The sequence below is a fragment of the Eubalaena glacialis genome, chromosome 2 (assembly GCF_028564815.1).
Source record: "Eubalaena glacialis isolate mEubGla1 chromosome 2, mEubGla1.1.hap2.+ XY, whole genome shotgun sequence".
In the NCBI taxonomy this organism is placed as follows: domain Eukaryota; kingdom Metazoa; phylum Chordata; class Mammalia; order Artiodactyla; family Balaenidae; genus Eubalaena; species Eubalaena glacialis.
This window is the reverse complement of record NC_083717.1, coordinates 100981078-101004320: the sequence shown is the minus strand read 5'-3', so window position 1 is coordinate 101004320 and position 23243 is coordinate 100981078. Positions and strand designations below refer to the sequence as shown.

The following is a 23243-nucleotide window of genomic DNA, read 5'->3' as shown; positions in this document are numbered from 1 at the left end:
ACTTTGACTAATAATGCAATAAGGACCAGATTAAGGATTCTGTAAAGTTGGAGGATGATTTATAGAAAATTGATAAGGCATGATGATCATTTATTTTTGTTTTCCGATAGAGAAATTTACCTCCAAGGTTATAGTTACTATATAAAAATACCTCCAAGTTATTTCCCTTTAGAATACTAACCAGTTTTAGATCTTACTTTGCAATCTCATTTCATCAATGCCTTTTCCACTGATTACTTAAATTTCAGTTCTTCACATTTGCTCTTATATTCTGATTGAGTTTAATGGCACTTAACTCATCATCTATTCACATGAGAATTATGTTTTCAATGATTTAAGAATTTGTGCTTTGACAATCCTCGAACAACCACATGAGGTAGGTAGTATATCCTCATTTTACAGAGGAAGAAACTGAGTCTCAGAGGAAGCACATTACCTGCCCAAGCTTACAGAGGTAAGAAATAACAGAACTGGAGTTTGAACACAAATATGCTTGAATTCTTTTACAGATACTGTACTGATGACTCACATATGGACTCAAATTTGGACTGGAACATCTCCAAAAGCTCAACCTCATGTGTTTGAATTATAAATATGACAGCTGAATATCAAAACCAAGTAACTCCGAATGACCTAAACCTGCATATTTAAATAAGTAATTAAAAAGACTGTTTATTAATTTGTTTGGTTTCAAATCTGAACTTTTTAAAACTGGAAATGTTGAAAGTGTTTGCACATACATTACATGGAATAGTATCATCAAAGTGTGAAACTCCAGTGCTTTGCTGAGTCCATTAATAGCTCTAGATGAGGCAGAGAAAATAACTGCTGAAGTTGTTACAAAATTCATTGAAAAGTATTTAGAATACTTTCCAGAGTCTCTCTTTGACATTTCATGAACATGTCCCTGAGAATTTTTTGAATTAAATTTGACCAAATTGTCAGCCTATTCCACTGTAAAGATGTTCAGTCTACTTTGTCTCTAGACGACTAGTAGAAAAATGTGGAATACCAACATGTTTTTCTGCTCTTCAGGCATGAAGGTGATTTGTTGTCCTGGCTGAACACACAGGTAGGGATCAAGACTGGACAGTGACAAGCTGCTGTAAGTCTGGAAGCACCTTAGTGTACAATGTGTACCTTTTAAATCTTAAAAGTGTATCTTGGGAACGGCTGATCTTACATATAAGCGTTAATCTGTCACAAGGATGCTTTTCAGCTGGGCTATATACCTTGTGAATGCACCCTTTTATTCACCTGAAGACCCATTCTCTGTATATGCAGATTTACAGGTGTTTGTTTCTCCATAAATAAGATTCTAAAGTACAGATCGATTTGTATCTAGGTTGATAAAAAAAAAAAACCTGTGCTGGTATTGTGAGGGTGTTGTCCATCAACTCATGAATTGGACAGTGACCTCTGACCTGGTTTTCAGTAGAGCACGTCTCTATTGGATGGCACTGGCCACTGTCTGTCTGACACAGATTTAGGTTAAGCGAGGCCATCTGCCCCACCCCTAGCCCCTGATCTTAAACTCTGGAGCCAGCTAATTTCAGCTCCAGCCGAAGTGAAAAGATAACTGTGTGGTTCAAATTCATCTTGACTCACAGTTTCACTGTTTTATCCTGGCTAAAGCTGCTCACTGTGTCTGTGGTTTTCTTACATAAATTTTCAATCCAGCTAGTGCTATTATACAGTGTCTTTTCTAACCCTGATGTCGGGGGTGGATTTTTAGCTCGCATATTTTTTCCAGATGTGATAAGCTCTCCATAGCCCTCTTGGTGAGCAAAAGCATATCCAGATCTTCTCGAGCTTGATCTCCGAGTCTGAGGCTTTCGGCTACGCAGGGGTCTTGCCTTCTTTTGAGCCTTCTGCCACTGGCGGATCTGGAGACAAAGGAGACCCAGAGTGAGATGAAGCATCCAGATGATAGACTCCACGCAGTGGGCCACTTTGTGAAGTGAAAGCCTTTTCTGTAAAAACAACATCAATGATAACCAAGTACTCAACTTCACTGAAAAATCAAGTTTTTCACCTAAAAGCTAAGCAATTTTCTACCCAAAAGATTACACTGGATACTGGTTAGTTTTTATCTCTACTGAGAGACTATTAAGCAAACAAGAAGTGTTAAGACAAATTTCATTATTGTCTCCATCTCATATATCCACCTTAAGTGAACAGGAACATAAAGATTTTCTAACGTGCACCAGCCAGATACAGTCAGTATAAAAATTTACAGACCCATTTGCCCCAAATAAGTCTTTACTCTCTCTTTTAGAGGTTCTCAGGATCCAATAGTCATTAGTAACTGGACTAAGAGAAAATTTAGAAAATGAGTCAGAAAATTTCAAACTCTTGTGGTAGGTCAAAGTACCACGGGATTTTCAGTGTTTTGATTTCTTTGGGGGTTTTTTGTGGTCTTTTGAAGAGCTCAACATTGTTTGGGTGGGTTTCTAGCATTTCTTTCATTTCCCTATAACGCTGAGGACGAAGAGATTCAAGGTTTGGTGCTCAGCACCTTGTTCTTTAGGTCAGCTGATCGATTGCTTGGCTTCTGACTTTCATGTCAGGAGAAAGCCATTAAGCAGAAAATCATGATGTGTATAAACATAGGAAGAAATGAGCATCATCTTCCTTCAGCTCATCCATCATGTTCTGAGTTTACATCAGAATGAGCTCACAGAGCCAAAGGGAAAGGACAAACATAACAGGGGAATCCATGAATCATTTCAGAAGGAATCTCTTGGTACTTTGGCCCCAGAACATGAAGGATTTCATGATAAGGGAATTTCTACCTCAGTTCTTCTCAGCATCATCAGCCTGGTCACTCACCACCTCAATATTTCCCCCTTCTCAAGACATAGCTACAAATGCATCTCTTCTTTCTCCTTTTCTCATCTATCTGGGTCCTGACCTAACTTGACATTGTGTTGCTTATACCCCTCTTTCCATAAAATACTGAAATATGTTCTGTTAATCCCTTGACTTAGGTATGTCTAGAATCTATTCTTTCTGTTTTTCTTCTAACTTTATATTTTCCAATCCAGCTATCATGTTGCTGTTCCCTTTCTTAATCTGTTCAGAAAGTAACCTCTCTCCCATGTTTGTTTAACAATCTGCTACTATATTTCTACAGAAATTTAGAGCCCCTTCACCTCATACTTTGCTTGTATCCCTTTACTTTCCCCAAGTCAGTAACTTTCCCTCTAGCTTGCCTTTGCCTTGGAGCAAATGTCCAAAATGCTGCCAGCAAGCTTGTTTTTTTAAAAGTCGTCAACTTTAAAAAAAAATATATCCAATTTAACTTGTAATTTACAACTCCCCACCTACATTTAGTGTAGACAGTTATCTTCATTGGCACTCCCAGGGCTAGTATGTTCAGTTGTGGGCAGTTCCAGCTACTGTGATGTGATGCCGTGCACCTGTAGGTGTTTGCTGATGGGAAGTTCATTAGCTCTTTTCCGGACTTCTAACCAGGCAGAGGACATGATTCTAAGAGCAAAGAACCAACCCCTCAAGTACCCAGCAGCACTACAACATACCTGATCACTCAGGGTTGGGAATAAATCCACCTTCAAAAATCTGAATGCCACCACAGGCATAACTGAAGCCACTATCGTTAAGAGAATAACAAGCCAGATGCACTTCTGGGTCAAGGAATGTCGTGCATTTCCTATTATTAAAGAAAAGTAAACATTGTGATTATAAATAAAACTGAATTATTGAATTAATTGGTTCTTTGTCTATTCCCATAAGGTCTTTTTAGAAAGGGACTTCTGGACTACCTAGGAGAACCACTGGGTATCTTCCCCAGTATATCATATGCTCAGTGGTGATAAGAATGCAAGAATGGTAAGATCACCCTTGGGAACTGCTTCACGGCCTGATCACTAGGGGACTGCCAGCCAGAGCCAAGCATTCTCTGATCCAGGCTCAGTCCAGCTTCACTCATGAAGCAGAATTCTCTCATCCAGCCTCAAAAATCCCTCAACTACAAAGCAGCCATTATTTTTAAAGGCACATTTACCCTTATGGATTCAAACAAAACTATCATATCAAAACTACACAATGTATGTTCTGGATGCAGGTACAATCGCAAATACTGGTCTTCTCAACTGGCTATGTCATAAAAGGTGAGCTGTATCCACTACAGGGTCAACCTTTTAAATTCAGGCAACAGCCCCCAAAAACCTGCCTCAAAGGGACTTACCAATCTCTCTAGTGTTCACTCGGTTATGAAGTACCCAAGGTTCCAAGGAGATCAGAGATGCTCCTGGGTTTGTGAAAAGAGCATTCTCCACAGTGGGAAACCACTGATTCAGCCATACAATATTCTAGTTCAATAGAGTAGTGAAACTCATTTCCAAGCCTGGAGCCAGTTTTCTTATTTATTTTATACTCACACCTCGTATACTGGGATGTTTGTTTAAACAAAGCAATAAGGGTCAGTAAGGCAGGCAGACAAACTATACGGAAGATGTCAACCCTACTTATGTTACCAAAATGAACTGTTGTTCCTGTTGGTTTTCTAGGCATACGATACCTCCAATTATCCAGGTTCCCCCTCCCAATGCTATAGTTAACACAATTTTAATGGGCTTTGGGTGTGATGCTTGACTCCTTATTGGAATGTCTGCATTTTCTGTCTTAGGAGGATAGACTCTGCCTACCAAAGAGCACTTGATTGCATTTGCCTGGGCAGAAACAAACTTGACTCAGTAAATTAAATGTCTCTTTGAGCTCCCTGAAGCTCAGTACCCCCAGGCATGGCTGGAAAAACAAGCATCACTTTAAAACCACACTCCTGCTTGCTGCTGGCTACTAAGGAAAAAAAAATTTTCTTAAACCTCAATGTTGATTTAAGTTTTGAAAAGTCTCATTGGAACCCAGTAATTAATTCCTGGAATGGCATGTGCTTAGAGAGTGGTCCCCACACAAACTACTTTCTCCAGTTGAGGCATTCCAGTCTCATTATGCATGTTCGAATGCTGTCTTAGGACTGGAAGTCTTCTGGTTAATGCACTGAACTTTCAGATTTGGCAACCAGAAAGAAAAGAAAAAACTTAAAAGTAGTTTAAATGGCTCTTTTTTTCCTAATATGTTTATTCTTATTCACAACCATCATGTTTATACATGGTTGGAATCTTTTGATAAGTAAAGGATTAACATTACATATTAAGTAAGAGAGGTACAATTTAAAGATTTCCATGTACACACAGAGGAAGGCCAAAATTGAATACAATACTCTTAAGCATATACATGCATTTAAATGGAATTGCAATTTCAGGTGCCTTTGGAAATGTATAACCCTATAATTGCTCTTATTTTGCTTTCTACATGAATCAGTCTTCTAAGAATTATTTTTCTAGACTGGATTTCCCAACTAGTGGATGCAAATCTGTCTTGCCTAATCGAGCTCAAGTAGGTTGTCACTATGTATCTCTCTTTTCCACAGTTTGCTGGGATGAACTCAGAAACATCACTGTTAACCAACTTATTTCACACACGCTAGAGATTTCAAAACTTCTTTAAAAGTCTATTAATAGCCCCACTGTGTAAATCTCAGTGGCCCTTGCTGGGAATCATTTTGAAATGTGGAGTGCAATGACAGTATACTCCAAAGATAGACCAGATATATACTCTTTGTAGAATCATAGAATCTCAGGGGTTTAAGGGATTTTAGGAGGTCTTTTGCTACCCATCTGCTGTTCAATGTCCCCAACCAGTAACCAAGCCACATTTGCTTTAATCATCATCTTCATCATCATCGTGGCTAACATTTACTAAAAAAGTATTATGTACCAGGCTACATGCTAAGCATTTCGTATGCATTATGTCATTTAACCCTCACCAATTTCCTATAAAAGTAGGAACTATTAACATCCCCAAGTTTAGAACTGAAGACATTAAGGCATGAAAAGGAAAAGAAACTTGCCTAAGGTCACACAGCTTATAAGTGGCAGAGATGACACTTGAACACTGGCTGTCTAACTACAGAGCCTATTCTTGGTGCCACTCATGGACTATGTCCAGCAATTTTTAAAAGGCTCTAAATTATACATTATTTCTTTTCTAAATGCAAATAAGTTCCACAGGTAAACTTTGGCAGAAATGTTGGTGATAATGTGGCATAAAAGGGAAAGCCTGGCATTTCTTTCTCTTCCCTCTATCATACATGAACTTCACAGGTTTTCAGGTATCCCTCATCTATATGTGCTATGCCTCTTATTTGGAAAGGGACAGACTACTGCATCTGGGCTGTTAGGAACCTGTAAGCAGCTATCTCAGTGATTCTGCATCTAGTAGGGACAGCAAAACCTAATCTTTTGGGGCTCACTTCAAGCCTGTAAGCCCTCAGATGTCTGGCTCAATCAATTCCTAGAGACAGAATTATTGGTCATCCCTAATCCCACCAAAAAAAGAAAATAAATTACAAAGACAAATAAATGACAACTTGACAGTAGGCCCCAGCAAATAGTAGGACTCACTTACCAACAAATGGAAACTGGCTTGGGAAGATGCCAAAAAGGCCATTACTATGCATGGTAAATAAAATGGAGAAATAAGTGGCAATGCTGCCCCAGACGAAGACATGATTAATGATAGTCCAGTAACTGGTATCCAAGGCTATCTGTAAATAAAGTCAAACACAAAGGGGAGATTGTTGAGGATTAAAAGAGCATCATTTTACTGAGTAATGTTTCCTCAGAACTGTTCTGTGAGAAGACAGTTGCACTTGTCTAGTTTCCAGCCAATCATAGGCCTTACCACTTTCTGCACAACACAGGGGACTAATGTGACATTTCTGGTAGACAATTGACTTTAGGACTTATATCTGCAAGCCATTATATCTAGCAACGTTGAGTCAAAAATCAGGAAATAAAATGTTAAACTTTTTTTAAGTGAGAAATAAGAAAGCAGAATGGTTTCTAATTTCAAAGCTACTTTCCTAGTTGCTCTCAAAATTTTTCTATTGGAAAACTATTTTTCATAGTGAGCAAGTGCAACATTTTAAAATCTGTACATAGGGCTTCCCTGGTGGCGCAGTGGTTAAGAATCTACCTGCCAATGCAGGGGACACGGGTTCGAGCCCTGGTCTGGGAAGATCCCACATGCCGCGGAGCAACTAAGCCTGTGCACCACAACTACTGAGCCTGCACTCTAGAGCCCGTGAGCCACAACTACTGAGCCCATGAGCCACAACTACTGAAGCCCGTGCACCTAGAGCCCGTGCTCCGCAACAAGAGAAACCACCACAATGAGAAGCCTGTGCACCGAAACGAGGAGTAGCCCCCGCTCGCCGCAACTAGAGAAAGCCCATGCGCTCAGCAACGAAGACCCAACGCAGCCCCAAAAATAAATTAATTAATTTTTAAAAAAAACTAAAAAAAAACTGTACATAGATTTTCATATGACCATTTTGACACAGGTATAATCTGTTTACATCAATAGTCTAATTCATTTTGGTTATCATTTCTCTTAAGTTATTCAAATAATAGCAAAGAAAAATCCTTAATCCACTCTTGGCATAAAATTCAGAAGCTGGGGTTCATGGTGATCTGGGAACATGCTCACAAGCCCTTCTCCCTTCCAATAACTTGTTATGGCAGCGCAGCTGAAAAAGAGTAACCTGTTATGGGGAAACCAAGAAAGCCACTGGTGAATATGAACACTTGAGTTCTCAGAGAAAAAAAAAGTAGGTTCTAGCATCCTTATTTGCATATCAGAGGCACAAAATGGTCCAAGTGAAGGTTTGCATTTCTAGCACAGTCTGATGCAAGGCCACAGATTTACTGCCTGCCTGAGGGGCTCTACCTACATAGTAAACAGATCCCGCTCTGCACATGGAGACATACTTCCCCTTCCCACATGACGTTTACTGTCCTTTAAAATGATGCCCCATAAAAAGAATGCTGGCAGCCTTGATGAAACTGCAGGGGTGCTAAAGGGACAGCCTTTACTTTCTTCAAGAGGCCTGAGAACAGAGAGCCCTGCTTTCCATGCCTCAGCAAAGAGATGCTGGCTTTCCAGTTCATTTGTTGAGACATTAGACCAAAATCTGCAGCTGTACCTTTCACCACCTGTCAGTTCATCACCATTAAGAGACACCAGTAGCCTGACCTGTGTGGGTATGAGTAGGCAAAGAAAAATCACAACCAATTTAAGAGGACGCAATTGAAAAAAAAACAAGAACAGGTGGCTCCTGTTGAGGCAGAACTAATGGGAAAGACAGACAAGCACTATAACAACAACAAAAAAAGTAATGAGAACTCTTAAGGAGATGCAATTAGATCATAGAAAAAAATTCTGGAAGAAATAAAAGCATTATTTCTGAATTTAAAAATTCAGTAGAGAAACCAAACAATAATAGTCACTGATGAGAACTGAATTAATATTCTGGGAAAAACAAATGGAAACAATATCTCATAACAGGGCAAAAACCTGAAGAAATGGGAACCATGTGCAGAAAGATATGAGACACGGATGGCAAATCCATAGATGTCAGATCCATGGTCCCAATATAAGAAATAATGGCATCGTAGAAAGAGGAAAAGAAAGAAAGAGAGAAGTAGCAATCAAAGAAATGACAGAGAAAACTGCTCTGGGATAACAAACAGCAAAGATTTTCAGATTGGGAGGGTACTACTGTAAATTCTAGGAAAATCAATGAAAGAAGTTATGTTCTGGTGACATTTGTGAAGTCCAAGGATAAAGAACATAAGCTTCTAGACACAGAAGATATTATTTACAAAGGAAAGAGAATCAACTTAATATCAAACTGCTACACTGCAATGGATGTAGTGGAAAATCATTTACAAAGTTCCTAAAGAAAAATGCTCTGATTTAAGAATCTTATGCCCATCCAATATATCATTGAGTAAAGATAAATAAAGATTTGAACTCAAAAGTATAACATCTATGTACCCCTTCTGCAGAAATTACTCAAGCTTAGACAGAGAGGAAAGGATGTTAATGCCGCTCTCAAAATGAGCTTATTCACAAAATTCCTGAAACTTATTCTGCGTGTTAAGGACAGCAGTGTCTGATTGAAGCCATGATTTCATAGTGGATGCCTTAGCTGTGTCAGAGGCTTCCAAGTCACTCCATTATCTCCTCCTCTGCTACAGAATTGAACACAGGGGAACTAGGCATGGAGAGTTCACAAAGCACCCATATGCTTTATTTAGTTGTGAAACAGACAAACAGAACTCCTCTTTGAGTGGAGAAATCTGGTTCTGATTTTGGATGCTACCTGTCTGACTGAATTTTGGACTTCCAAGATGTCAAGTGTTAGATGGCTTTGGTTTGAACTTAATGATACTCACTTAGATGGATCAAGGCATGGCAGAGATGCCATTTAAAAGCAGTATATTTACATTTGATTCATTCAATCTATTAAATATTTATTGGGTCATGAAGAGAAAGTCTGGGGTTTAACAAGATCTTTCATTGGATATAAGAGGCTAAGATTTGTAAAAGACATTGTTTATAGGATAGAAAAAGGACTCACCAAAGGCAATTCAAACTCTATAAAAATTAAGCCCTTGATTTATACTTTCCCCTTCAAAAAAAACACCCCCCAAAAAAACCACACACAAAAAAAGACAAAAAACAGAGGTGACATGGCTTAACGTATCCACCCAGAGGTACAGACTTTAATGGACTGGAAAGCTTTTGTAAATTCTAACTCAATATCTAATGGTATTGTCCACCATTTGCATAAAAGAGGAAATAGAAACAAACTCAAGATGCCTGATGAAGATCAATGGATCATCAAAAATCATTCTTACCAGATGGGAATGTAAATTGGTGCAGCCACTATAGAAAACATTATGGAGGTTCCTCAAGAAATTAATACTAGAGTTGTCATATAATCCAGCAATCCCACTCCTGGGCATGTATCTGGACAAAACTGTAATTTGAAAAGATACATGTACCCCGGTGTTCATAGCAGCACTGTTTACAATAGCCAGGTCATGGAAGCAAGTGTCCATCAACACCAAGTATCCATTGACAGATGAACGAATAAAGATGTGTGTGTGTATGTGTGTGTGTGTGTGTGTGTGTGTGTGTGCATATATATATATATATATATATATATATATATATATATATATACACCCCCCACAGTGAAATACTATTCAGTCATTAAAACAAATGAAATAATGCCATTTCTAGCAACATGGATGGACCTAGAGATGATCATACTAAGTGAAGTAAGTCAGAAAGAGAAAGACAAATGCCATATGCTATCACTATATGTCAAATCTAAAATATGACACAAATGAACTTATTTACAAAACAGACTCACAGACATAGAGATCAGACTTGTGGTTGCCAAGGAGGAGGGGGGTTGGGAGAGGGATGGATTAGGAGTTTGGGATTAGCAGATGCAAACTAGAGTAAGTCCCCTACATACGAACCTTCAAGTTGTGAACTTTCAAAGATGCGAACGTGCGTTCACATGTCCAATCATGTAAGTTAGTTCATGTGTCTGGCGTACATTGTCACGTGTGTGCATCCTCTACAAGTGGTTGTGCTTTTGTGTACTTTACTGTAGAGTACTGTATAGAGTACAGTAGTACAGTATCTTTATTTCAAGCTAGATCTGCAAGAGGACGACTTCATTGAACTCCTTGCTGTGCAACATGAGGAGCTTACTAATGAAAACCTGATGGAATTGGAGGCCCAGAGAAAGGATGAAGAGAGACGAGAGGAAGAAGAAGTAACTGAAGAACCGAAGAGATTCACGATGCAGGAAATGGCAAGGGGTTGTTTTTTATTTGAGGTGGCACTGTTAGTTTTTGAGGCATAGGACCTGAATGTAAAATGGTACGTGAAGGTTGCAGTGGCCGTTCAGAATGCAGTCCAGTGCTACCATGTCATCTATGACTAGAAAAAAAGAGCTACCACCCAGACATCACTGGACTGTTTTTTCAAGAGGGTAGATACATTGAATCCAGCAAGGAACCAGAACCTATGCCATCAACGTCAGGCATGGGTGAAATTGCAGCTTGTCCTCCATCTCCTATTGCTGACAATCGTTCAGCTCTATCACCTCCCACCTCCTCTCCCTCCTCGAGTCAGTAACTCTTCTTGCCTGTTCACTCGATGCCAGCCCCTGTATGCCAGCTGTTGTACTGCACTACTGTACTTTTCAAGGTACCGTATTATAAGATTAAAAAGGTTTTCTTTATTTTTTGTGTTTGTTTTTTATGTATTATTTGTGTGAAAAGTATTATAAACCTAATACAGCACAGTACTATATAGCCGATTGTGTTAGTTGGGTACCTAGGCTAACTTTGTTGGACTTAGGAACAAATTGGACTTACGAACCGAACACACTCTCAGAACAGAACTCGTTTGTATGTGGGGGACTTACTGTATTATATATAGAATGAATAAAGAACAAGGTCCTACTATATAGCACAGGAAACTACATTCAATATCCTGTGATAAACCATAATGGAAAGAATATGATATGTATGTGTATAACTGATTCACTTTGTTATAAAGCAGAAACTAACACACCATTGTAAAGCAATTATACTCCAATAAAGATGTTTAAAAAAAAAAAGAATATGAAAAAGAATATATTTATGTATAACAGAATCACTTTGCTATACACCAGAAACACAACATTGTAAATTAACTATACTTCAATAAAATGAATTTTTAAAAAATCATTCCTACCAGAAAAACTTCTATGAATTTGAGATTCGGATGTGCCACATACATAGCATTGAACCTCTTGATAATTCCACAGAAATGTACTGCCAAGTAAATGTTATATCTCACTTTGAAACCTGGAAGTTACTAAGTCTTATAGAAGTCATGGGAAAGTTTCTGTTATCATTGGAAAAATTTCCTTCCAAGAAGACAGCACAAGGAGGAAGTAGTAGTATAATCATTTCTCTTTACATGCAACGCGCAGTCCCAAGAAGTGATTGATTCATTGTGAGGTTTCCACTAACATGGAGGTTATAGACATCCAATGCTAATCTCCTACATCTGGAAATTTATGTTAAAGCTTCCTGTTTTAATCTCAAAATGTGTAGTTAAAAAGAAAACCCCAGTATTCCTTTAAAATTACTGTCAACAAATGAAACAGAATTTTAAAAGGTGTAAAGCCATCCAATTAAGATATTTTCAACAGTAGGTTACCTGCACACTGACCACAATGACCAAAGACGTGGCCATGGTCACTGCAAAAGACTGGTAGTCTGCAATGTGCTGTCCGTCTTCTCCAGCCACGTTGTAAAAGGCCCCATACGGGATGAAGAAAAGGACTAATGAGGTGTAGATTCCATGTGCCACACAGATGAAAAATTTATGCTTGTTAAAAAGTAGATTCAGCTGTCCAGGTTTGTAGAGCTGGGGACAATCCATGCTATTCTGGTCATTAACATCCTGTCAACAGAGAGTTACTTCAGTGGAAGAGGCTTGAGGAGAATTTAGAGATACCCTGAATTTCCTATCTCCAGAAATAGCACATGCATATCTAAGCATGCCCTAATATACACTACTCATTATTTTGTTTTCATTCCCATAGTAACCCAAAGGATAATAGAATGACCCCTATTTTATATAGGGAACTTGAATCTCCAAGAGAGACTCATGAGAGGCCACACAGCTCTTACGGCAGAACCAGAGCTTGATTGCACGCAGATATTTGGCTTCAAATTGAAGTCTCTTTCCTGTACTCTCCTGCAGCTGCATTCATGCTCCCAGAATTTTAGTACATCCTGTGCAACCAGTGGGCCCCAGGGGTTAATTGCCAAGGCAGTGAGTGGTAGTGACCAGGGGATGTCAGCAGAGAGCTGCAGAGTCAGAATTGGCCAACCTGAGTTCCCAACTTTGGGGGAAGCGTGAGCAGGAGAAAGGGAACTGGGAAAGGGGGAACTGAATGTGGGATTCCAGGTGGAAGGGAGCTGAGCCTGAAGAGGTGAGTCTACCCAGGGAGGATTCCATGGGCAGTTACCAGGTGTTCAGGACAAAGAACTTAGACAGAATGAGAAGGCGTCATGTCTGGGCCCAACAGAGTCCTGGGAGAAACTAAAGCTGTGCTTCTCAAACTTCATGTGCACACAAATAACCTGGGGTACAGATTATAATTCAGTAGGTTTGGGGTGGGGCCTGAGACTGCATTTCCAACAAGCTCCAAAGCAATGCTGATGACCACACTGTGAGCACCACAGCCAAACACCCCAGCCAAAAAGTATGGCAAGGACTGACCACTGGCAACATCACAGGATCACGGGTAAGGTGAAGCAGCCAAAGAGGGAGCAACATAGGCATGAACTCTGGGAGCAGATCAAGTTCCCCTTCCTGCTTGTGGGATGACCCAGGCCTTGCCAAATGGAGTCCCATGAAGAACACTGAAGCAGTCTCTTTGGGAAGTCCATTTTTGAGATGCTAGTGGGTGCTTCTTTCCCCAGTCCAGTGACTGATAAGGTTATATACACAGGCTTTGAAGCCAGACAATCCTGAGTTCAAACCCCAGCTCTGCTGCTTAGCAGGTGTGTAGTCTTGGACCTGTCATTTAACCAGTGTGAGCCTCAGTTTCCTCATCTCCAGAAGTACAAATGACAGCATCTCCCTCACAGGATCACTGTCATGATGAAATGGGTATGTATTCAGCAGAGTTCTTACCATAGTTGTTGTAATTAAAAAACAGATGCTTCTATAAATAATAACAAAAGAATGATGATAGTAATAGTAACAACAGTAATAGTGTTGCAATCTCAGAGTCAAGTGGCCTACTGCTAGGTTGAGTTCTGTCACATATTGGCCATGTGACTTTAGGAAAGTAACCTGAACTTCTGAGTTTTGGTTTCCTCCTTTTAAAATGAGCAGACCCATAGATGGTCACTGAGGCCTTCCAGCATAGCATCCCATGATCTGGAGATCAGTTTAAGTGCCAGAGTTGACAAAGCAGGAAAGGATAGGGGTATATACTCAACTTGATGGCAATAAGGGGCCTTATTATACACACAGTTGACCCTTGAACAACATGGGTTTGAAGTGAGCAGGTTCACTTACACACAGAATTTTTCAATAAATATGTACTATGTGATCCGCTGTTGGTTGAAACTGCAGATGCGGAACCATGGATGTGGAGAGCCAACTGTATAACTATAGGAGGATTTTTGACTGCATGGGAATGGGGCCCAAGGTGAGGGGGACCCCTAACCCTTCTCTTGTTTCAAGGATCAACCGTATAGTTTTTCTCTATATCTCTTAGCCCTTAGGTTGTTTCCATATCTTACTTATTATAAATAATGCTGCAATGAACATAGGAGTGCATATATCTTTTCAAATTAGTGTTTTCACTTTCTTCGGATAAGTACCCAGAAGTGGAATTGCTGGATCACTTGGTAGTTCTATTTTTAATTTTTTGAGGAACCTCCATACTGTTTTCCATTCTGTTCAGATTTTATACTTAATCATAGTTCAGTCTTGGTAGGATGTATGTTTCTAGGAATTTATCCATTTCTTTAAGTTGTCCAATTTGTTGGTGTATAACTGTTCATATTAGTCTCTTATGATCCTTGTATTTCTGTGGTCAGTTGTAATATATCCTCTTTTATTTCTGATTTTATTTATTTGAGTCCTCTCTCTTCTTTTCTTGGTGAGTCTACCTAGAGGTCAAATTTGTTTATCTTTTCAAGGAACCAGATCTTAGTTTCGTTGATCTTCTCTATTGTTTTCTTAGTCTCTATTTCATTTATTTCTGCTCTAATCTTTGTTATTTCCTTCCTTCTACTAATTTTGGGCTTTGTTTGTTCTTCTTTTTCTAGTTCCTTGAGGTGTAAAGGTAGGTTGTTTATCCGAGACGTTTCTTGTTTCTTGAGGTAGGCATTTATTACTATGAACTTCCCTCTTAAAACTGCTTTTACTGTATCCCACAAATTTTGGTATGTTATATTTCCATTTTAATTTGTCTCAAGGTTTTTTTAAATTTCCTTTTTGATTTCTTCTTTGACCCATTGGTATTCAGTAGCATGTCGCTTAATCCCCACATATATGTGAATTTTCCAGTTTTCTTCATGTAAGTAATTTCTAGTTTTATACCACTGTGGTTAGAAAGATGCTTGATATGATTTCAATCTCTTAAATTTATTAAAACTTTTTTGTGGCTTAACATATGATCTGTCCTTTAAAATGTTCCATGTGCACTTGAGAAGAATTTGAATTTTGTTGCTTTTGGAGGGAATATTCTATATATATACATTGGGTGTATCTGGTATAACATGTCATTTAAGGCCAAAGTTTCTATATTGATTTTCTGCCTGAATGATATATCCATCGATCTAAGTGAGGTATTAAAGTCCCTTCTATTACTGTACTGCTGTCTATTTCTCACTTTATGTCTGTTAATATTTGTTTTATATATTTAGGTGCTCCTATGTTGAGTGTGTAAATATTTACAAATGTTATATTCTATTGTTGGATTGATTCCTTTATCATTATGTAATGCCCATCTTTGTCTCTTATTAGCCTTTGTTCTAAAGTCTAGTCTTATATAAGTATAGCCATTCCAGCTTTCTTTTGGTTTCCATTTGCATGGAATATCTTTTTCCAGCCCCTCACTTTCAGTTTCTGTGTGTCTGCATCTAAAGTGAGTCTCTTGGAGGCTGCATATAGATGGGTCTTGGGTTTTTTTTTTTTTTTTTTTTTTAATAAATTTATTTATTTATTTATTTTTGCTGTGTTGGGTCTTCGTTTCTGTGCGAGGGCTTTCTCTAGTTGCGGCAAGTGGGGGCCACTCTTCATCGCGGTGCGCGGGCCTCTCACTATCGCGGCCTCTCTTGTTGCCGAGCACAGGCTCCAGATGCGCAGGCTCAGTAGTTGTGGCTCACGGGCCCAGTTGCTCCGCGGCATGTGGGATCTTCCCAGACCAGGGCTCGAACCCGTGTCCCCCGCATTGGCAGGCAGATCCTCAACCACCGCGCCACCAGGGAAGCCCTTTTTGTTTTTTTTTAATCCATTCAACCACTCTATTTGTTTTGATTAGAGAATTTAGTTCATTTACATTTAAAGTAATTATTGATAGGTAGGTACTTATTGCCATTTTGTTAATTGTTTTCTGGCTATTTTTGTAATTCCTTTCTGTTCCTTTCTTCTTCTCTTGCTCTCTTCCTTTGTGGTTTGATGACCTTCTTTAGTGATATGCTTATATTTCTTTATATTTTGTGTATTTACTATAGGTTTTTGCTTTGTGGTAATATGAGGCTTATAAATAATACCATACCTATAATAGTCTGTTTAAGTTGATAACTGCTTAAGTTTGATTCCATTCTAAAGCTCAACATTTTTACTCTCCCCCCACATTTTATGTTTTTGATATCACATTTTACATCTTTTTATCTTGCGTATTACTTAACTAATTATTGTAATCATAGTTATCTTTACTACTTTTGTCTTTTAATATTCATACTAGCTTTATAAGTGATTAAACCACTACCTTTACTATATACAGTTGACCCTTGAACAACACAGGGTTAAGGGCAACAATGTTCACACAGTCAAAAATCTGAATATAACTTTATGGTCGGCTCTCCATATTCATGGTTCCACATCCGTGGATTCACCCAGCTATGGATTGTGTACCCACACAGTTCAAAACTGTGTTGTTCTGGGCTTCCCTGGTGGCGCAGTGGTTGAGAATCTGCCTGCCAATGTAGGGGACATGGGTTCGAGCCCTGGTCTGGGAAGATTCCACATGCCGCGGAGCGACTAGGCCTGTGAGCCACAATTGCTGAGCCTGCGCGTCTGGAGCCCGTGCTCCGCAACAAGAGAGGCCGCGATAGTGAGAGGCCCACGCACCGCGATGAAGAGTGGCCCCCCACTTGCCGCAACTAGAGAAAGCCCTCGCACAGAAATGAAGACCCAACACAGCCATAAATAAATAAATAAATAAATTTTAAAAAAGCGAATAAAACTGTGTTGTTCAAACCTTTTGACTGAGATTTATTCCTTCACAAGTTTTCTTGTTACTAATTAGCACATTTCTTTTCAGATTAAAGAAGCCCCTTTAACATTTCTCATAAAGCTGGCTTAGTAGTGATGAATTCCTCTATCTTTTGCTTGTCTGAAAAACTCTTTCTCTCTCCTTCAATTCTGAATGATAACCTTGCCAGGTATAATATTCTTGGTGAAAGCTCTGCCTTTCAACTTTGAATATATCATGTCACTCCCTTTTGGCCTGCAAAGTTTCTGCTGAAAAAAATCTGCTGATAGTCTTATGGGGGTTGCCTTGTATATAATAAGTTGTTTTTCTCTTGCTGCTTTTATTTCTTTGTCTTTAACTTTTGACAGTTTGATTACAAAGTGTTTTTCTGTGGGTCTCTTTGGGTTCATCTTATTTGGAACTCTCTGAGCTTCCTGGGTCTGGATGTCTGTTTCCTTCCCAGGTTGGGGAAGTTTTCAGTCATTATTTCTACAAATACAATTTCTGCTCCTTTCTCTCTCTCTTCCCCTTCTGAGACCCATATAATGTGAATGTTGGTCTGTTTGATGTTGTCCTGTAAGTTCCTTAAGCTATCTTCACTTATTTTCATCCTGTTTTCTTTTTGCTGCTCTGATTGGGTGAGTTCCTGCCTTCAAGTTGACTGATCCTTCCTAATGTTTCATCTAGTCTGTTGTTGAACCCCTGTAGTGTATTAATCAGTTCAGCTCTTGTATTCTTCAGCTCTATGACTTCTACTTGGTATTTTCTTATATTTTTCATCTTTTTGTTGAAGTTATTGTGTTCGACCATTCTTCTCCCTCTTTAAGATCTTCTCTCTCTTTAAGATCATTGCTTTCCTCTGCTTCTTCATTTTGTTTGTCCTTTAAACTCTGTTTGTCCTTTGACTCTCTGTGTTTGTTTTCATACAGCTGACAAAACAAACACTTCTCCCTGTCTCCAAGAGTGGCCTCATGTAGGAGATAAACCTTGTTGTTCAACCCTGCCCCAGCTCTTTGTTGTCTCTCAAACCTTCATGCTTGTTCAAACAGCCTATTATATTTTTAACAGCTCTCAGTAGTTGAGAATGTACCAAGACATGTCAGTGTCAGGGTCAGATTACAGCACCTAGATTCAGGCTGATTGGAATCTAGACCCTCAAGCAGCAGTTTTTAAAACCATGCAAATATATACCTGTGGGACTGCAAGAATGAGCCTCGTTGGCCACGAGAACCAGGCAATCTAGGAGGTTCCCTATGCAGCAGTCACAAAAGTCAGTGCTCCAGACTAATGCATAAGCTCTTTTCTGGGCGATAGCAGAAAGCTGGAGCAAGGCAGAGGGAGCAGACCAAGATGGCATCCACAGCTTACACTCCTTTGAGAGCAGCTTCCTAAGCCACTAGGAGTATGCCAAACCTGAAGCCTGCCCCTCAGGATGACGCTCCAGGACAAACAAAGAGGTCCTTTTTCCAGAAAGACTGGGAGTGTGTCTCAGTCTGCTGTCTGTGCAGTGCCCTGGGGGCAGCCTGCCAAGAACCAACTCTTCATTTGCTACTGTTTCATGGGACCCAGGAACGCAAGCCCCCAGCCACAAGAGCCAGGTGATCAAGTGGTGTCCCCTGGGCAGCAACTACAAGAACCAGGGCACCAGACACATGTGAAGCCCCTCTCCAGGAGACACTGGAGCTCTAGCAGGTGGCATAGGGAGAGCATGAAGATACTGCCTGCCCTCTGAGGTCTCTGGAAAGGATGACAGTCAGCCCCTAGATGCATGTTTAATTAGACGGCTGCCCCTCGGGCCTCAGCTATAATGATTAGCTAATAGGCCTCCTTCACAGAAAGACTGAGCTCCTGAGTCTGTTGCCTCTTGCTCTGCCCTGGGAGGGGTGGTAGATATTTAAGAACTCTCTCTCCACTGGTTACAATCCTGTGAGACCCACGAGTGTAAGCCCCACTGGCCACCAGAGCCAGATGATGTAGGAGTGTTCCCTGGCAGCAGCCGTAAAAATCAGGACACCAGATAGGAATATGAGCTCCTTTCTGGGTAACGCCGATTACTACAGTCCCATGGCACCAGGAATGCAAGTTCCCCTGGCCTCCAGAGCCGGGCAGTCAAGAGGTGTCCCCTGGACGGCAGCCACAAAAATAGGGGTACCAGACCCATGTGACAGCTCCCTTTCAGGAGATACTGGTGCTCTGGAGTATGGCAAAGGGAGAGTACAAGGATGGCGACCCCCCAGTCTCTGTCCCTGGAGTGTGTCCCAGCGGGCTCCTAGATGTGTGTGTTAAATAAGATGCCTTCCCCCAGGCTGATGATTTAATATAAGCTGGTGAGCCTCCATCACTGGGCATGATCTGCTGCCTCTGAGCTGGGCCCAAGGAGCAAGTGGGTCTCAGCACACGGGCCCATTCAGAGCCATTTCTTAGATCGCTTCAGTCTTGTGGGTCTTGGGACATGAGCCTCATTGGTTTTAGGAGGTTCATCTCTCAGGTGCAGGTGCAGGTCTTAAATGTTAAGGTGCCCAATGTGGGGTGCACACCCTTCACTCCTAAGGGAGAAGCTTCAGGTTTTGAGTTTTCTCCCTGTTGAGGATTGTCATGCTGAGGGTGGGGGTGGGGTTTATGGTGACATTGTGTGCCAGCCTCTCCAACCGGCTTGCATGTGGTTTTCTTCAGCCAACCTTTAGGGTTTTTTAAGAGAAAATTTTTCCTTCTGTAGCTGTAGACCCACTGTGTCCACAGGAAGAGGTGAGTTCAGGATCTTCCTATAACACCATCTTGAATTCTCCCCTTATTATATATTTTTTCAAATTGTACAATAACCATCTTTTCCCAGAAATGCTTTATTTTTAATATTTTACTCCACATTCTGGGCAGCTACAAAGTACCAAGGAAAGGAACACTTGTAAACATGGGCACTTGGAAATGAATGAGCTTAATCCCTTACATCTAAGCTCTTCAAGAGTTCATTACTTTTTGTAGAATTTCACAAAATATGTTGTTCACAAACTGCCCTTTTTACATACAAGAAGTGAGGCTTACAACTGACTATGGGAATGGGAGAGTAGAGTGAGCTCATAATGCGAAGATTTATATTTTGCAATAGATGGCTTTGGGCCAGAAAATGAGGCCTAGCAAATGGATCTAACAGCCTGGAGAAAATCTGGTCTCTTTAAAAATACTTCAAAAAAATTTTTTAAACAATACACTCTGTGCCATGGAAGCTCCTCTGGCTAGCCTTTCACTTCCCCATAGGCAGCCAGACTTTGTCCCCATCCAGGAAGTACCCTCCAAGGGTCTGAGTGTGCCAAGGATCTACCATTTTATAAATGATTCCCTCCCTTCTCTCCCCTCAAGCACATGGAGCTAAACCAAAGAAAACTGCTCGCTTTCTCTCTCCATGGCTGTGGGGCTCCTCTCCCACAGGCAGGGTGTTCCTCTGGCCTGGAGTTCCTGTTCTGGGCTGTGCTGGACAGTGTCACCACAGATGCTAGCTCTCTGCACTCCAACCCAGCTCCATGATTTTCTATGTATCACTGCACGGTTCTCTGCACTTTCAGAGGCTAATACAGTATTCCCTGGTGTGTGAACCACAGGCACTAGTTCTGAGGCATATTGATCAGTTCTACGTGAAAAATAAATAAGTAAACGTGCAGTTCTGTGAGTTTGGGAAATGCTGGGCTACAATGAAATTAAAGAGACTGTTTCTTGCAGGACGTCTCAGAGCCTTTAGAGAAATAATGTAGGGTGTGAATCTTTAAGAGGATAGTAATCAAGCTCTGATCAGAGGATCTTTTGGGGGAGGTGGGAGATCTGGAAGGGTTTTTGAGCCATGCAATACCTATTAAAACAGCTGCATTCCTAGGACTCTTTCTATGATTCGTGTCTTCTACTTAGAAGCTAAAAGCAACTAAAGGGCATCAACAGAGCAAAATACATTATAAAGGCAGAGATAAACACATACCTGGTCAAAAATCCCCATGGCTAAAACAGGCAGTGATGTGTAGACAATGTTAAAAAGGGTAATGAACCACTGGTCATAGACAGTCTGAAAAGAAATGAACACGTCAGTGAGAAATATCATCCATAGGTGTGAGAATATTCACTTTTAGGCTCTTGGACTGACTATCTCAATTTCCTGAGTTGGACAGGAGTTTGGTGTTAGAGTCAGACAGACATGAGTTCTCCCCAGGCTCTGTCTCTTATCAGCTCCACTGCTTTAGTGGGGTACTAGATCTTTCTAAACTTCAATTTCTTCATCTCTAAAATGAAGCCGTACTCTCACTTGCAGAGTTGCAGTGGGGGTGGATGAAAGGGTATCATACATGCAGAACACATAAAAGAATGCTGGACACACACAAGGCCCTGGCCCCTGTGGTGGGTTATTTCATTCTTTAGGTTTTTAATGGCTTATAATAAGTCCAATTACCTGATCTAAGCGATAAGCAAGGATCCGCTAACATCTTCAGAGGGAGATACAGAAATGAACCTGTCAGCCCCACCCTCTGTTCAAATGGAGAGCTTTTTCTTGGGAGAAGTTTAAACCAAGGTAGACCTGGAACTAGCTGCTCACTACAGTGGGTATAAATAAGTAAGACAATAAAAATATCCCCTCACACCTATAGAGAGCACTTCCCTGCATGAGCCTCACTAAAAGTCAATGAGGCATGTGAAACAGTCATTATATCCCCATTGTACTAATAAGTGCCTAGAGATATAGAAACAGAATGTAATAAGTGTTACAGAGCTTATCACAGGCAAAGGCAAAAATTAAAACCTAGGTCTCCAGATCCTAACCAATGTCTGTTCTACCACTCTGTCATACATTCATTCATTCATTCAATATTTATTAAGAAACCACTATGTGCCAAGTACCAGGTTCTAGGCAATGGTATTTGAACATGATACAATCAGATAAAAATTCCATATGAAATATGCATTGTAATGGTGTCAGGAAACAGACAAACAATTTATACAATAACGAAGATATATATATATATAGTTGGTGAGTGAATGAGTGAGATGGTAATCAGTACTAGGGTGGAAAAGGGATAGGAAATATAGGAGGGCTGTAACTGTGATAAGGTGATTGGAGAAGGTCTCACTAAGAAGTAATATTTGAGAAAAAATCTGAAGGAAATAAAGAACCAAAATTTGCAGCTTTCTGGGACATGAAAATTTCATACTGCAAGTAGAGTGCATGAAAAATCCCTGAGGCAAGAAAGCATGGTATGTTCAGAGGACAGCAAGACAGTCCATCTGGCTGGAGCAGAGTGACCTACAGGGAGTATAATGATGTCAAAGAAATAAAGAGGAGGATCCTATGGAGGTAACCATGGCTTGTTCCCTAAGTAAAATGAGAAGACATTAGAGGATTTTGAGCAAAGAAACATCCTGATCTGATTTGTATTTTAACCTGAGCACTCTGGATGCTGTGCTGAGAATAGACTGAAGAGGGGCAATTGTGGAAGTTGGGAAACCAATTAGGAGGCTACTGCAGTGCTCCAGATGAAAGACGAAGGGGGCTGGATCAGGTGATCAGCAGGGAGAAGTGCTAGATTTTGAATATATTCTGAAGCATATTTTCTTCTTAGGGCAATTCTGAAAGCAATGAGGAATCTTAAGTGCAAATGTTCCAGACAGAGAAACTAAAGGTAGGTTCTACATAGTTATACAGGTAAGGCAATCCTTTAAATCATGTCCTGTACATGTACATTATATTGATGACAAAGTATTTTGGTGTCTTTATTGCTAAATCTGGATTTGGACTACTCTAGGTCTTAGCATTATTGTTTACTCTTGAGATGGGTGTATATTTGTTCAAGGAAAGGGGAAGTGGAGGCCAGTGTTCAAAGGCCAAATCTCAATCTGGACTGTTCTGTTGAAGCACCACAGGTGGTTTTATTCAATACTGAATAAACCAGACACTATGAAAAAATGGTGATTATTGTATTCTGAGCAAGGTTAGCCCCATGGTAAGAAGTAAAGAGCATGGACATTCCCACTGTCAGTCATCTCAAGGAGAGTTCATTCTTAGGGCAAAAAAAAAAAAAAAAAAAAAGAGAACAGAAAAGAGAAGTGGGGTAGATGAGGGAAGGAAGGAAATTATTTTACTCTCTGTGTATCTCAGAGAGTTGAGGCCTGGAATCGACATAGGAAAGACCTGCTCAATGTCATTCTCTTTGAGGGGAGGCTAAAAGACAAGGCAGGAAAGTTGAATTCAACCACCAATAAACAGCTGAGACAGGATTTAGGCAAAACAGCAACATTAGTAACTACCAGCAAGAGGCCT

The 23243-nt window shown here is 40.2% G+C and overlaps 1 protein-coding gene across 1 annotated transcript in view; it reads right to left on the bottom strand.

Annotated features, from left to right (window-relative positions):
* Window positions 1-938: 938 nt before the first annotated feature.
* ATP8B4 (ATPase phospholipid transporting 8B4 (putative)) overlaps window positions 939-23243 on the bottom strand; it is a 207829-nt gene continuing 185524 nt past the window's right edge. Inside the window, exons 23-27 of the mRNA XM_061181446.1 lie at window positions 20916-20999; window positions 12166-12411; window positions 6493-6631; window positions 3543-3673; window positions 939-1886 (exon numbers count right to left, since the gene is read on the bottom strand). Of these exons, the coding sequence (XP_061037429.1) occupies window positions 1605-1886; window positions 3543-3673; window positions 6493-6631; window positions 12166-12411; window positions 20916-20999 (882 nt within the window). The 3' untranslated portion in view covers window positions 939-1604. The remainder of the gene's footprint in view (window positions 1887-3542; window positions 3674-6492; window positions 6632-12165; window positions 12412-20915; window positions 21000-23243) is intronic.